The 16,392-nt window shown below is 36.9% G+C and overlaps 1 protein-coding gene across 2 annotated transcripts in view; it reads right to left on the reverse strand.

Moving 5' to 3' along the window:
* The window catches only part of THSD4 (thrombospondin type 1 domain containing 4), a 244,548-nt gene that overhangs the window by 98,384 nt on the left and 129,772 nt on the right, over positions 1–16,392 (reverse strand). Inside the window, exon 1 of one of the 2 annotated variants that reach the window (XM_030456849.1) lies at positions 1,433–1,626. The exons of the other annotated variant lie outside the window; for it this stretch is intronic. Within the exon in view, the coding sequence (XP_030312709.1) occupies positions 1,433–1,504 (72 nt within the window). The 5' untranslated portion in view covers positions 1,505–1,626. Of the gene's footprint in view, positions 1–1,432; positions 1,627–16,392 lie in introns of those variants that run through there. 2 annotated transcript variants of the gene reach the window in all.

Genomic DNA, 16,392 nt, shown 5'->3' on the forward strand with positions numbered 1-16,392 from the left:
CCACATGTGCATGCAGTGGCGACAGAAATGTTTTCCATATGAGCCACCACACATTTTAAGGTGCCTATGTTTGGACAAGGTGAGTCCACCTAGAATTTTCTGTGCTCAGTAACAATCAACCAGGAAGTTAAAAACTTCAGTGACAACTAGAGGGCAATGATTGGCTTCCAGTTGCCCTGATCATCAATCCATTTAAATTCCATGAGTCTCTGTTGAAAAATTTCCCATGCTTTAATTAGATCAAAGGTGGTACAAGATTTCATTGAGACATTTTCTTGTATCAAAACCATTAGAACTTATCTTTTCAAAACCCAGTTTAAATCTAGACACACGAGCAACAGGTAGTTTCAAACACACACCACCACAAGGTGTTTTGTCCAGTTCACTTCCACTTGCTTTTGCCAGGGTAAGTAATTGCTCTGGAGTTTATTAGACTACTATAAACTTAAAACAGGACTAAAAAAAGACAAAGCTCTAAAGCAGAATCACTGTTTTCAGCAGATTTATTGAAGGAAAGCTTATTATGGAACAAAACTACCCAATGATTCCTTTAAAATGTTTAACTGTACATAACATTTCAGTGAGAGTGAGGGAGAATGAGTATCAAATGTGTTTTCTGCTAGTAATTTCATTAGTTTGAATATTTCGGATCTAATAGTACCAAGTTTGATGAATTACTTCCTAAATGACAAATAAGAAGCTGAAATTTTTTGCTGTGGTATGAAGTAAAGACTGCACTGATGAGAACAAGAATCTGGAAAAATGCTCTTTGTACATTAAATAGCAACTTTTTAAAGTGTAACAAGAACTGTTCTATTCCATTTATTTAAGATTTTTCATATTAAAAATGCAGAAATTCCCTCTTTAATAATGTGAGATTGAATCTTAAAAAATAAAGTTCTTTCAGCCCTGCCACATGCTAACCATTACATATATTTGCACAAAAAGAATGTGATTAAAGTAACCAAGCCTGGAGTTTTTACATGCCCACATCCTCAAAATATCCTTTGTAAAAACTTTTCGAATCATGCATGGGTTTTTTTGTACAAAATCTGAACAGAACACTATCATGTACTGCTGCAAGAAGTATCATATTTCTCTGTATATTAGTAAAGAAAAAATCACAAACTAATCATGTCTCTACAGAAAGCATAGTGTACCAACTGAAACAAGCTAACTTTCAAACTACTCCTCTTAGTACCTATAGGTTTTGCAAAAAAAACCCCAAAACCTGAACAGCTGAAACAAAACAAAAACAAACCCCAAAACCTAAATCAAAACAATGTAACCAAAACAATCACTTTTTACACATGAATCAAGCAATGCAATTCTAAAATTTCTAGCAACATAAGAATCATTCACAACCCGTCTTAACACATAGGAAGAAAATACAACTCTGGCAATATTTGACAAGACATAATGCTTTGCTTACCTCACCCCCAGGTCTTGCTAACACTGCTGTTTGAAAGCAGAGCAACGTTAGTATCAGGTAGCTGACAAACATTACTACCCAAAGTTAGAGCTACCCTGCAGGAGAAAACCCTCTGCCAAGTACTAACAGCTAGCAGATGCACTCCGGTCTCAGTCGCACAGCCCTCAGCTCTTCTAGGTACGACTCCTTCTCCCTCTCCCCCTTTTTATCGCACTCACTGTACGACCAGGAGCTTTGCTCTCAGCCACTGCTCTGAAGACAACTGGTAAGTTGATCTCTTCATGTAATGACTTCTCCCTGCTGGGGGAGGGGGCTCAGCCAGCAATGAGCTGGGGGGCTGTAGTTAGTATGAAGAAAAGAAGGGGAGGGACAGAAGTGGTCACTGCCAAGTTATGCATCTGCTGTGATTCATGGAACAAGCTGCACGGTAACCTTTAATGCACGAGGAGGTTTGGCAATGCGTTATTGACTTAGGCAGGCATGATTGGAGAAACAGGCTAAAGCAGCTTGCAAAAAGATGCCTGTTGATGGTTAGACGGCATGTGCTACTTAAAGGTACAGCACCTCCTTTTATTGAAGACGTTTGTAATAAAGGATAAATTAAATTAAAATAAAACCAGAAAATAGCCTGGTTTTAAAGCCAGCCCCACATCAGCACAACCCTGCAACCTGAACGGCCTGATCCTGCCAAGGACTTGGTTAGAATCTGCTGGTTCTAAGTCCTGGCCCACAGGGAACCCATGTGTCCATTTGCTTTACAGACTGTCACACTGGTTCTTGAAATGGACCCCCATTCTTTGGGATAATCCTGGAGCAGGATATGAATGTAATCTCTCTTTCATATTCTAAGTGAATAGAAGAAATTTTAATTTATAGCAGTCCAGCCCATTAAGTAACCTGTTTTGACTATGCAAGATGCAGTGCAAGCCTTGAAAATGAACTTTCTTTTAGGAAAGTACATTTTCAAGTACTATTTTCAAGTACAGAATAAAGTAATATTAAAAACCTGATACAAAGCTGAATTATTACATCTCTGAAGCAAACCACTGAGTGTTTGTCCCCAAAATGAATAGAATTGTAAACAGAACTATAGAAGTTGGAGAGGTTCCCTTTAGTTGAGTATGTCTGATTGTAATCTCTATGCATCAGAAATTTTCATATGGTAAACTAACCAGCATAAAAAATACAGAACATAAAGAAACTTTTGATCCCCATTGATCTATCACATTCAACAGCAGGAGCCAACACCAGTTTTATAACATATACAGAATGCTCCAGTTCTGTATTGTCTTTTATTCCCTTTCTCATTTTACTTTTTAACTTCTTCTAAGTTTTCGTTTGCCTGTTTAAGTATTTTGTCATGGAAATGTGAGACATTATGTCTTTCTTAAAGTTCCAGTTCCCAAAGTCAAGAAATCACACTGTTCTCATCTTTCATGCAGATACATATTTCCTATCCTCATGGTTGCAGGGGAAATCTCAAAAATATGACCCAAGAATAACCTGGTCTCATATGTCAGACACTAAACCACATAAATTCAGAACACAGGTACTTGAAAATATCTCAAGATTTTAGGAGTTGGGAAGTCAAAAAATTGGTGAAATTGAGAAGCATACCATTACTATGTATAAGATTTCTTTTTGTGATTTGGTAAGCTTTGTATACACAGCTGAATATGTCAGACTCCACATCTTATTTTATACTAGCTTTACCAGCCTTTCTTTTCCTCTGCTATGAGAGGTGAATGGTACAAATATTTTCCCTCTTCTTTTTCATATTCAAACAAATCATGGCAACAAAGCACTAGAGACCTATCAGAATCACAATTACAGTCAAACTTCTGATTTACTATAGAAAATCAGCATATGCTAAAATCTGCTGCACTTGATTTGGATATCTGGTCTTAAGCACAGTAAAATCTGACCTGTATTCATTAGATGTCATTGTCACTGAGTCTCTTCCCGCTCAGGTCTTTCCTTTCACAGGCTACTCCTGTTGTCCTCAAAGAGTGTTCTCCTCCTTCCTAACCCGACTTACAACGCTGTGTATCTCCTACAACTACAAAAAAAACCCCTGTCCTTTTCAGACTCTTAAATTACCAGACTGCCTTTCACAACTCAACCTTTTTTCCCTGTCATTACACAGCCTTGCAGCACGGTGGCTCTGGCAGCATTACCGCCAACGCCCGCCAGCACTGCATGCAGCGAGGGAGCCAGGTGGGAAGCAATGCGGAAGCATCGGGGTCAGGCGGAACCAGGGGTCTCGATGGTAGAAGAATCCCCCTCCCTTTCAGGTGACTTCCTCCGACGGAGTAGATTTAAAAGATTTAAAGCTGAAAAGATTTAAAAAGCTCGAGTGAGGGCTGCAGCATGGACCTCACGAGGGGCTCTTCTGAATGATCACAGGCAGCCAGACACGGGGTTGAGAGAATGGAGACTGACAGCTAAACCTGCAGTTCTTGAAAATTTGACACTATAACCTTAAAAGTACTTTCTGACAAAAATAATCCAGAACTCCATCCTGCTACATTGATCTCGCAAATACAACACCTCCCTTCAAGACCTAAATGAAAAAAGCATTTTCTCCCTTTCTAAGGCAAGCTGAAGTTTGCAGTTTATACCATTGTGCTGACAGCTAAATGTAGAGGCTGCCATTAGAGGTACTTTGTACACTGCTTGCCTATGGCAAAATCTCTGGACTAAAAATGTAAAGCCAAATAAACTTAAGGAAATTTTCCATCAAAACCCTGTCAGGAAGCCAACCTGTCCTTCCATATTTTTTGAAAATATCTAGATGTACCACAAAAGGAAAAAGGATACTGAACAAACTGCCAACTAAATCAGAGTTCAAAACACTTCCAACACAAGAGCTCCAACTATGATACTTAAAACTACAGTTTCAGTGCTTGAAAAAGTTTGAAAAGAATACACTATTTCAGATGTTGCAGTGATGAAAGTTGCTTCATGAAAATTTACTACTGTTTCTATTTAAAAAAGCTTGGCCTTTTTCTGCAGTTCTTCACAAAGTGAGCTAATTTTTATGTATAAATATATAGCATAGGCACAAGATTTCCAACCAGTTCTTTTTAAACGTTAGGTAGAACTAAGCAAAATTTAAAAAAAAAAAAAATGGAAACAATTTTGGTTTTAGCCTGCTCCCTGCACCTAATTCCATAAAACAGTATACGCTCTGTAAACAGGAAAAAACCTTATCAAAGCCTAACTGAATATTATTAGGATGAGTTTCTGAGGACAGAAAACTGTACTACATTCCCATTTAATAAGTCACATAACTAATTCTTTCCATATGCTTTTAATTTTTCCTCTAAAAAAACCACCACACAGGCTGAATTCCCTGAAATCCAGAACCTGCTGTTCCCCATATTAAGACAAGAGACCTGTTTATACCTGCTACTATGCTTTCAAGCTTTATCCAACTGAACTAGATGGAACTGTGCACGTTCACAACCACGGCCTTTTTTGCAGCACAAAATAACTTGAAATTTAACACTGATCTTGCAACCAAGATCAGAATTTCTCTGCAAACCTCAACAACCACCATACTACAGGTTACAGAACAGTAGTGCAACAGAAAAAAATGAGCTTATTACTGAAGAGCTATTTCAGATATGAAGTTCTTCAGCAGGAGATAGAAAAACTAAAATACCTTACAATATTGAAATGGAAAAAAAAATAAAATATATAATGTTAACACAAAAGAATCCTTGTTTGTACTTAGAAACATACAAGCAAAATAAATAAAATAATAACCATAATAAAATAATACCATAACTATTTATACAATAATTTAAATAGAAAGCCAAATTTTTTTTTTTTTTAAACAGAAGAGGACATCAGAATCTTTTGAAGAAAGTTCCTATGTCTCATTGTCAGAAATTAAAAACCACAAACAATGGATCTTTGGACAGCAAAGTTTGCATTTAAAATGTACCAACTTTCCTCTGTGAACAAACTGTCAATCTCAAGGGATTTGTAAATATCAATGACTTTATGAAGTTGTCTTACTAGCTACCTCCTGAGGCCATTGCACCCAAATCTCACACACAATCTCAAAAGCAAGCAAATTCTCTTCCATCTCAGCATTTCTTCTTGGTTGAACTTATAACTCAATTGAAGTATTTCAGATACTAACGTTTTTCCAAGTAACTGAGAATCTTATTTGTAGCCTTCTGCTCCAAGTTTTTATTAAGAAAACAGCTAACTTCACATACTTGTCCAAATAAACCTTTAAGGTGATTATTTATGCCCATAAAATACTTCCTCCTAAAACTGAAATACTGACTGGCTACCAGAATACACTGTTACATGGGGCAGCATGACTTCCACTGTCTTCTTACCTAATGAAGCTTATTATTACATTCTTACCTGTATGCCTAATCATTTTTTATTCTACTCTACAGTTATGGAAGAGACAAAGGGATGCTGCGAAAAAAGATCTCTGAAAAGTTTTTAATAAATTATTCCACAGAGTTGGTTTGAGTCTTTGCTAATGCTTTTATTAGTTATTCTGGTTAACCACTATCTAACCACCACCTTTTAACTTATAATCCTGCTTATTTCCATTTCTAAACTGAGCAATCCTCATTTTTCCACTTGTTTCTTACCTGAAGTTACTCCAAGTCCTACCTTTTCCTCTGATTCTCATCTATTTGTTTCTTTCTTACGAGGGAATAGAGCTCTGATCAATTTAGAAAGTGCACCATTAAAAAGGTATTGATGCATCCTGTAGACATGGCATAAGAAAGTAACTTTCAAATACACATTTGTATATAATTACGTTGTTCCATCTTATCTGACATCACTGGAAGTTTGTCAGTTATTTCAGTAATAACATATTAATCTTCATTATCATCTTTTTCTCCTCTTCATGGCACTGGCAGTGCATGGTGCTTTTAAACAAAAACCCTGGGAAGGAAATCTGAGCACTTCTTTCTTCTTCTCCCTACTCTTGACTTTTTAAAGCTCAGACTTGTGATTACAAAGCCAGACTTTACTGAAAAGGTCCACCTTCAAAGAGTTGAGTATTAACCTCAAATTGATTTATCATCTTGAATCTTTCCTTCAGTATTAAATCTATTATCCCTTTCTCTTTTCTGAGAGCAGCAGATTACAGTCTGCTGGACGGAGGAAAAGACCCTTGGTTTTCACCTGCCCAGGGCTGGGCTAAAATGCATGTTTTTCATGGCTGTATTCCAATTTTCTGTATTTTGATGACAGAATTCTGGTTTTTATCCCAAGTTCTCAAAGCACCTCTTTCCCTCCCCAGACAGTAGTTGCATAGTGCAAGTAGAATAAGATGACATTTATAAGGCATTCCTTCCTCTGCCCAAAGCCACATTTTGACTACAGAACAAGTGGACACCATGCCTTGAATGTCTAATTTTTATAAATACCATTCATTTTGTAAGAAATTCTCCCTGCATTTGGCATTTGTTAATCAACGTCTTCTGTTTCCCTTATAAGGCATTAAAATTTTTAGCACCATATTCTGCTCCTCCCCACACTTGATTTTAATATTGTTTTCTTACCTAGTTTCATAGCACATGATCCAACATTTTCCATGCTGTCTTCTGCCTCTTACTACACACAAAAAGTGCTGAGGCCAAAAGGAAAGGAGTTCTTCAAGGGATCATATTTAATCTCTTTTTGTGTGTGCATAAAAACCAAACACAAATATCTCATCACAGTAGTTTCACCTAATGCATTTCTATCTGCTTTAATGCTGAAGTACAGCAAATGAGCAGCCACATAAAAATAGGAAGTGAAGAAAAAAAAAAAGCCTTGCCCTTTAAGTTATTTAAACTTGTTCCTTCACATCAACCTCAAAACCAGAAATAAATTACTTGGTACCACCACTGCTTATGGATACTGTATTTAAGAGAAGAAATGGGAATAGGCCTGTTTGCCCTTAAAAAGAAACAAAAAACCACCTGAAAGACTTTAAATAATTTTTAAAAATTTTACCTAAATCAAATTAATTATAAATTACACAAATAATGAATGTCTGTTTCCTGTGATGTTATCTTCTTCCTAGACAAAAGAATCTAAATATAAATTTGAAACCCAGTATTTTCAAATATATCACTTTAAGGATGAAGGCTCATACTTCTAACTCTACACATAGAAAGTATTTTAAAGATACATTAAGGAAAAAGGTGATGTCTCTGGATCATGTAAGTATGCTTATTTTTTAATTACAAAACCAAATAAAGAGAGGTCCTGGCAAAAAAGCACCGAACTGCCACCACACTTCGAATCCTCCAATGAAATCAGAATTATAAAGAAGAGTCTTTTCTCAGCTTCAAAACTACTACACATTAAAACTAGATTTCAGTGCTAACAGACATTTCCCCAGGTGTCCAGCTGGCAAATGACAGCTACATCCCATCATAAAATGACGGGAACAAGCTGCCTCCAAGAGAAAGCTATCCAGTTAGGACTGCAAATGCAATAATAATTTTCAGTTTTGCTTGGAAATCTTCTTGAAATCATTTTGGAGGAGGAAGCTTTTGTAGAACATGTTTTCATGCATATACTTTACCTATGCTGTCATTTTCTACACTGGTAGCAATCTCAAAGCCATAATGATATTCTTTTAGTCTGGGGAAAACACATTTAGGAAGAACTTTCAAAATCATTATGACTCCTCCTCAAGAATGGAGCAACTGCAGTACACACTAGTCCAATATGCAGGTAGGAAAATATGTAAAGAACACTATGGTAAAACCTACATTTGCAAGAAATGAGCACCATCTCCTGCCAACTACAGATGAAAAGAAAGTCCTAGCCAATATTTTTCATACTTACTAGTTAACTAAAGCAGTAAAACAGTATCAGTCAAGCTTCAAAAACTCTCTCAGGAAACAGTGATAGCTGTCTACTCCCTAAAGAGATGGGGAGCCAGATGTCAAGCTTGCCAACAGGGGCAGCAAGGCAGACACCTTCACTGTCTGGAGTCTGTCCCACTGCCACCACAGGATGAAGAAGGGCAGATCTGGGGTCACCCAAAACTCAAGATCACCCAGTAAGTCAGTGGAGATAAGGCATGTCCCAAGGTCAGCCAAGAAGTCAGTCCACAGACCAGGAAGCAAACCAGCAGGGGACCATGGCCAGACACTGAGCTGGAGAGGCACATCACCAAGGCAGCTCAAAGAGGAACTGGAGACCCAGGGCTGAATTTAAATGGAGCTACTGGTCCCCTCGGCAGAGATGCAGAGGGAGGCCCACCAGGGTGAGGCTGGTCAGGGCCATTTAGGCTGGTTAGTGTAATCCAGGCCCTGAAAGCCTGTGCCTATGACACAATTCACATTTGTAACCATGTGTTTACAAGGTTTAGCAACAGCAGAAATAAGCTAAGCAAAAGGAATCAGGCAGCAGATAAACAGTTTTGAAGCGGAGGTAACCTTGAGAAAGAGCCAGTACTGAATGCATTACACACGCTATTAATTGGATAGGACTAGGTCAGAATTCCTTCTAACAAAATAAAGTAAACATCAGACCAGGAGTCACATAGCTGGATTTCCAAAGCCAAGGACAATTCTGTAGCACAGGCACCTCCATTCTCTGATGTCACAAGAGGTACTGAACCAGAGATGACTTCACATCCAAAAGAAAGGGAAAAAAAAAATAAATTCTTGGAAGACTTGTATTTGTGATCAACTTCAGTAGTTTATGGGAATACCAGGTTTCTCCTCTTCTGAAACAAAAAAACCTAAAATAGCTGTTGTTTTGCCAAAGGAAATGTATACGCTTGGCTGAAGACTTGAGATTTAATTGCAATACTGATCAGAACACACTGGATTAAGCAATCATCCTGAAACCAAATACAGGAAGAAAGAGGAGGGAAATTTCCAGTTATTTAATTACACAACCCAGATACCAGCAGTGGGCAGAGAGAACTAATCTATCAGTAACGTAACTTATGATTTGAGCAGCAACCACATCTCAACTTTGCCCATCTAGTTAAAAAACTCATGAGCCAAAAATGAAATTATTCCCCAGATCTCCTGCATTCTGTTTGATTCCATCTTCACAATTCACCACATCTTCCAATACATTCATCTGAGCTCAGCAAACTATAGCCTACAACCTGCCCCAAACTGCCTTGCAAATTAAAATAATTGACACTAGCCTAGGTTAAAACCCACCCTGTTAGTAGACTGGAGACTCATTTTTCATCACTGGGGGTCCCTGCCAGGTCAAGAACAGACAGCATCAACAGATCAGTTACACTGCTGGTGCAAATTAGGTACAAATTAGAAGCACAGCCACAGTGAAAGAACAAGACTTCCCTTTCTCACCAGATGTGTACCATGCAAAAATGAATTCTTTTTAATTAAAGGGAAATTGTGTATCTTTGCTGTCCTGATGAAAACAAAATTCTGCGGAAATCTGATTGCTTACATAACAGGTTTCTGACAGTTTATCTTATAAATATGTCTGAGTGTAAAGTAATCACATTTAACATATGTTGCACATTAGAACCACATGAACTGTCAGTATGTGTGGAGTCTTCCAGCTGCCTGTACTCTGGACAGTGGTCCCACATGCTGAAAAGTTTGGGAAGCATACAGGCAGAGCAGATACCTGGACTTCAGTCTGGTTTTCTGGTGTCTTGCAAACACATATGCCATTAACACTGAGAAAATGGCCAATACTTGTGCATGGCTGATTTCTGCATAGCAGAAAATTGGAAACATACACTATAGATTATGTGAATTCTTGAGCTATGTGTTTTATATATGAATTCTGAAAATTCATATGCAGCTCAGACTAGATCATGAAGATCTTAGAATAATGATGCCTTCCCATGGCTAAAATACATCACTGCTACAGGATGAGCAACTCATGTAACTAACAAACGTGTAAACAGCTGAAAAGCCTCTGAATACTCAGAGCATGTCCAGTTAACATGAAATTTGTCTTCCTGAACTGACAACCTAATCAAGTTCAATACTGCCTAACTTTCTCCTGTTACAAACAGCAAACTTAAATTCAGGAACACTATTCTACTGTATGATGAGGAGAGTCAAGCCCCAAATGACTTTATTAAATCCTTTCTTTACAGTTAGTTAGCATGCCATTTTATTTTTAAGTAATTTTGCACAATTACTATCTACACACTTAGGCCTACAGTATACATTGTAGAAATACTACATAATGGCTTAAAATTGGGAAACTGCTGATAACAAGGTGCAAATAAATATAATATGAACACTAAGAAAAAAACCAGCTTCATAAAGGGCCACAAAGAACAAAGGAAGTGAGGAAACGTTCTCCATGTATATTTTGAAAGAAGCAAATGGTGCTGATTATTTTATCCCCATACTCAGACTGTCTACATGGGTTAAAGCTAGCAATAACACCAGTTCTAATCTTAAAGGCCCATAGAGGGACATAAAACTTGACTGTTAGAGAAATCTGGTTGTAAAAGCACATCTGTGCAGCCAACACCATCACACGGCTGGAAAACAATCAGAATTCCAACAAAAAACAAGTGAACAAAAGCATAGAAAATTCCTTCAAAGTGGAAGATTTCCTTCTCAAGATTTTCTGCACAATTCCAAGTATTTTCCATATAGTACCTGCATATTTGTATGGATTATGTCTTAAATGACTTTCAGCTAGGGTTTCAAGGAAGACTTCCTCACAACAGCTATTTATCAATTAATATATTGCTTAATTTTTATATACAGCTCCACATGCTACCTCATGTTTAATTAAGCAAGAATGTACTCACCAGATAGTTATTTTCATAGAGTAACATTATAACCCTTCCATTCCATTGGTAGCTTATTTAGGTTAGATTTGACTTGCCTCTTTCACATGTATTTCACAAAGCAGTATCATTGCTGTTTTAGATATGCTGTCAAGGTCTTAGTGAAACCATCCAAAAAATAGCAAAACTAAGATTTTATTTTAAATCTGCATATGTGAAAAATATGTTTCTCCCATCTTCAATCTTTTGTTTCTTTGGAGGTTTCGGGGGATTTGTTTCACTTGCTCGTATCACTGTGGGTATCACTGTAAGAAAAGATGACTCTTGAAAGATGATGAACTTAATGATACTTCCCACAGGAAAAAAACTCATTAGAACCCACAACATTCTGATTACACCTGGCAAATTTGCAGAGGGATTTCTCAAGGCATCACACTACAATAGCAATCTCCAATTTACCCCAACGGAGCTATTAAAACTTTCAGCAGTTAAAAGAGAACTTCCCACGAGACTTCCAGAACTTCATTAGAACATCTAGATTTCTAAAATGCTGTGGTCTATTGGATATGGCCCATACTGTTTGTGATAGGAATTTGTCCAAGTGACTTTAACCCAAGCTTAATGATCACTTGCTCAGTATCACCAACACACATTGGCCAGATCTGCATTACAGTCATGCACCAATAAGAAAGAAAATCCCATCTTAATTCATAATGATTAGGATTCTTCTAAAGTTGCTGCTCAAGCCAATTACTGATGACCTAAAAGCCCTATAAACATTTCAAATGCCATCTCATCAGACAGAAGATTGTTGAAAAAACACATCTCCAAAAAAAGGCAATTATTATTTTGCTCTTTTCAACTGAGAACATTTCTGGTACCGAGGGGCGTGCACACAAACAAGTAAGTCTGTGGTATAACTCAATTTTCTTTTAAACATTCTCCTACATTCAAAGGTTAGTGGCCTAGCCATTGAGTCATCATTTGTGCCAGCATAGATGAAAGCTCACAGTGCAAAATTCTACACAATGTGCTAGAAGACTACTTCATATAAAATATGTATTGTTTGAAATTTCTAAATGCATTGTGTCAAATAGATCAAGAGAATACTTTAATATACACGCTAAAATGTGATGCTAAATGGCATTACACAAATTCCATCTGCAATGCTTCACTGACAACTACTTATCGTAAGCCAAAATAGATGAAGATTAAATCAAGCATTAATCTATGAATTAAAGTATTTATTATGAAGTAGTATAACAGAAGACTAGGCATTTATCTTAAAAAGGCTTTTAAAATCTCATTCTTTAACTTTCCAAGCACTCCTTATACATCAAACAGATGTATAATCTAAATGTAGTATTATTACCCAGGTACTTTTCCACAGCCTTTCCCATCCTTCCCCTCCATGTTCACAGCTATCTTTCTTTCTCTTATGTTATTTTCAAGTACAGTCCTCTGTAACAGCCATTACTAGTCCCTAATTCCTCTCAATCTCTCAGCTTGATCAGTACCATCAAGTAACAAAACAGCTACTTTGCCAGTATCTTAGAGGGAAATAAAATACTACTGCATCTGCAACAAAAAGGTGTCAACAGCCTGACTCCTTGGACTTATAGGTAAATATTAGGTTAAATGTTACGCTTATACTTCAAGTGCCACGATTTTTTTTCTCATTTTCATGTGTTGTGACATTGGTACAGTAGAATCAGCAGGTTCTATGTGAACTAATTCTTAGGACAGATTAAGTATTGCCACTTAAAGATTTTTTTGTAACCTACAAACTTTAAAGAAAATACTATTTCAAATTAAATTGAGAATAATGGCTGTTTACTTTCTTTTGAATTAAAAACTTATATATTCTTCCAATTAAAAAAGTGTGCTGGTCTACTCATAACATAAACATGCTTAGTAAAGACATTAGTTGGTGACTCACAACAAATTCCTGAGCTGGAAGTTGCCTTTGAATTCCTTTCAAATTCAGAAAAGTGGACAGAATTGCATTAAAGACATATAATCATTTAGTTTTACACAAAATTAAGTTTTTAAGAATTTTCTCTGGAAGGGACGTGTTACTCAACATAATAATTCTGCATCCAATTCTGCAATTCCACCATAAATTCCATCAGCTTTAGCATACCCCTAGTTTAATGCTGCTTCTACTACTCATGTCAATCACAAAATGCTTAATCTGAACATCCATGTGCTTATTCTGTGGGGACACAGTAATAAAAAAATTCCCAGGAATAAACTGAGCACATGAACCTAGCTATTTAAGAAGATTAAACTCACAACTCACTGGAATTGTAACACAATAAACACTCCTCTGAAACAGACTGATAATACTTTTTCCTATCTCTTGCGTCACACTTTTGCAAACACCATCTTAAGATTCTCAGACTAGTTCCCCATAATTAAATATAACAGGCTTTGAAGTCCTAAAATTGCACCTAATTCTGTTTTCATTTGGAAAAAATAAAGCAAAACCAAATTCTTGAAAATCATCTTATAGTCTCTTTATCAAGAAGCTGTCCAGAAATAATCTTTCCTTTTATGACTAAAATTCCAATCATGACATGTCATAGCCCATGACACAGACCCAAATCCCATGGGACTGGAGATTCTGTCAGCAGAGAGGCCAAACTGCAGCCATCATCAGTATGGAGATTCAGCACTGGCCTTCATTTTGCAACTGCAATTTCCAAATCTACTGCTTTTTTTTTTTTTTTTTTTTTTTTTGGCTTGGAGAACTGGAAATGCACAGCACCTCTAGGGTCTGTATCTAGTTCCACTACAGCCTACTGACAGACTGTTAATTCACAGAGGATCTGACCAGACAGACTTGATGTATTCTGGCAACCTTTATCCTCTTCAGCTGTCCTTTGGAATACCTGCTCTACATCTTAAAGTGCCTTTTACATATATGTGAAAAAGGTTGGTGTAACTTCATAGAATTCACTTGGTTGTAAAATCAGGCATAATGTTACACATCTGGATAGCCTGCACAAATACACAAAACCCTGTAATTCTCTCAGGTCAACTTTTCCAGGAAGAAAGAAGGACATATTTTAGAGGAAGATATGAGGCCTGAACATATGGTAGCCATAACCAGTGCAGTACAAGTTAATAAAGAAATACTGTAAAGAAGGACCAGATAGCTCATCCAGTTTCTCTCTATAAATATATCTAGATACACATCCATAGAACCATATAAACAAACAATATCACACGCATAGCAGGCCTAAAGAGAAGGCCTTTTGCTAATTTTCTAGCTAGAAGCAAGTGCAAGATGGCCCTTTGGAAAGGGAGCTGGAGGCCAGTGGCAGTAAAGTAACAAATTAGCTTTATTAGCCTTGAAAGTTTATGATTAGCATGGGAGGTCTGAAGCCTGCTGATCACTACAAAAATAACATTTCACTTTGATGCACGTCTATCAACTCTCACTATATTAAAATGTTTTCTTTTCTAAATGTGGGTTTCAGCTGCTGCATCTGGCCACCATGTGATATGAAAAAGAGAATCTTTAGACTATGTAATAAACTGTATTTCTACTCAGTATTTTCTATAAGAGCAGTTAGCACACACTGAATATTGTGTGCTTGAATGCTTGCAGTGATTTTAAAAGACTTCAAATTAGTACAAAATACTCATTCTTGGAAAACACTTGCCAGAATACGAAGCAAGGCATTTTATGGCAAACTAAATTGACAATCCTGTGTTTTTTTAAATGAACTATAGAAAAATAGACACAATTTAACTGCATAAAGTAAGATGAAAACTGCACAGTACAAGTCTATGAACTACCAAATGTTCACCATATATCTTGTATCAAACCATCAGGTTGGGCTGTCACCAGCAGATACAGTTCCAATCATCCAAAATTGTAATGATTTTACATTCAGCATTCCTTCTGGCAAACCCTAAATGAACAGAGCTGAGGAATAGAACTGTTAAAAGTTTCCTGGATCCCACATACACAATATCAGCTTCCCTCTTCCATGGACTCTGTGCTGTTGTTGCCAAGGAAATTACAGAAACACCTCTATCAGTCTTTATTGCTTCTGTGTCTGTCTTACTATTAGAAAGACACTCAACCATCCTTGTGACTTCCTTGTGCAGCATCTAAATTCAGGTTGTGCAGTCAGTGGCCTGGTTATTTCTGCAAGGCTCTGCTCTAGCCCAAGAGTTATTTGCAGGCAAACACAATAGTGACAACTCTGTAAACACTTTCCATAGAGAAGGAAAAAATTATATACCACGTAAAAGGATTTCGAAGGCTTTGAGTATAAGCTGTCTGCAATATTCTTAGTAACCTCTTTAAAAAAACACTTCTGATGATCCCCAGTTCTCTTCTTATTCAGACAAACTGTGAATCCTACACAGAAATGAACACAGAATTCAAACATTCGAAACTGACAGTCTGTATGTACCAAATAATTGTGAGTTATGAAGCTGACTGGGTATTATAGTTGATGAGAGGATGTTACACAGACCAGTAAGACTGAACAGATTGATTTTAGATTCACATTAGACATGTCAAGATTAGCTTCTGCATGACCTATTTGTCAAATACGGGTGTCATTATTCTGTGATCAAATAGCTGGTGGCACTAGGGAAATTTAGTATACATATGCAGGTAACCTGGATATTATTTTAGACTATTATCATTATACAAACAAAATGGAAGTTAAACAGAATGTTCTTCGTCATAACTGAAAAAAGAAAAGGGCATATTTCAGACAGAAATGTCACTGAGAGTCCATTGAATCTGCTCCTCCAAGGATAATATTAACTATTTTGCCAATTACTTTACTGGGCAATTAAGGGGTGACATGATTCATTAGTAACTTTTCTTTTTCTCATTAGCCAGATATCCACGTTTTTCCTCTCCTGTCTTCTGTTACACATTTCTTTGATTCAACAAACAGAACAAAATCTGGCACAAACATCAGCCTGTGATCAACTAAAGAACCAAAACTAGGCAACCTTTCAACCAAAATCAAGAGGATTACCCAGTGTCAACACAACACTGGAGCATTGGTTGATCTGATAGAACCAGCAAAACACTGCTCTTCTAAGATGCTTAATGAATGTGAGATTCAATTCAGGTGACTTATCAAAATTCAGGACAAGTAAGAAACAGTGATGACACACATGCTGTGAAACTGATAGAGCAAATGGCTGACTCAGACACATGGCTTTTGTTTGCTCTAACCCA

Source organism: Calypte anna, chromosome 10 (genome assembly GCF_003957555.1).
Source record: "Calypte anna isolate BGI_N300 chromosome 10, bCalAnn1_v1.p, whole genome shotgun sequence".
Lineage (NCBI taxonomy): Eukaryota > Metazoa > Chordata > Aves > Apodiformes > Trochilidae > Calypte > Calypte anna.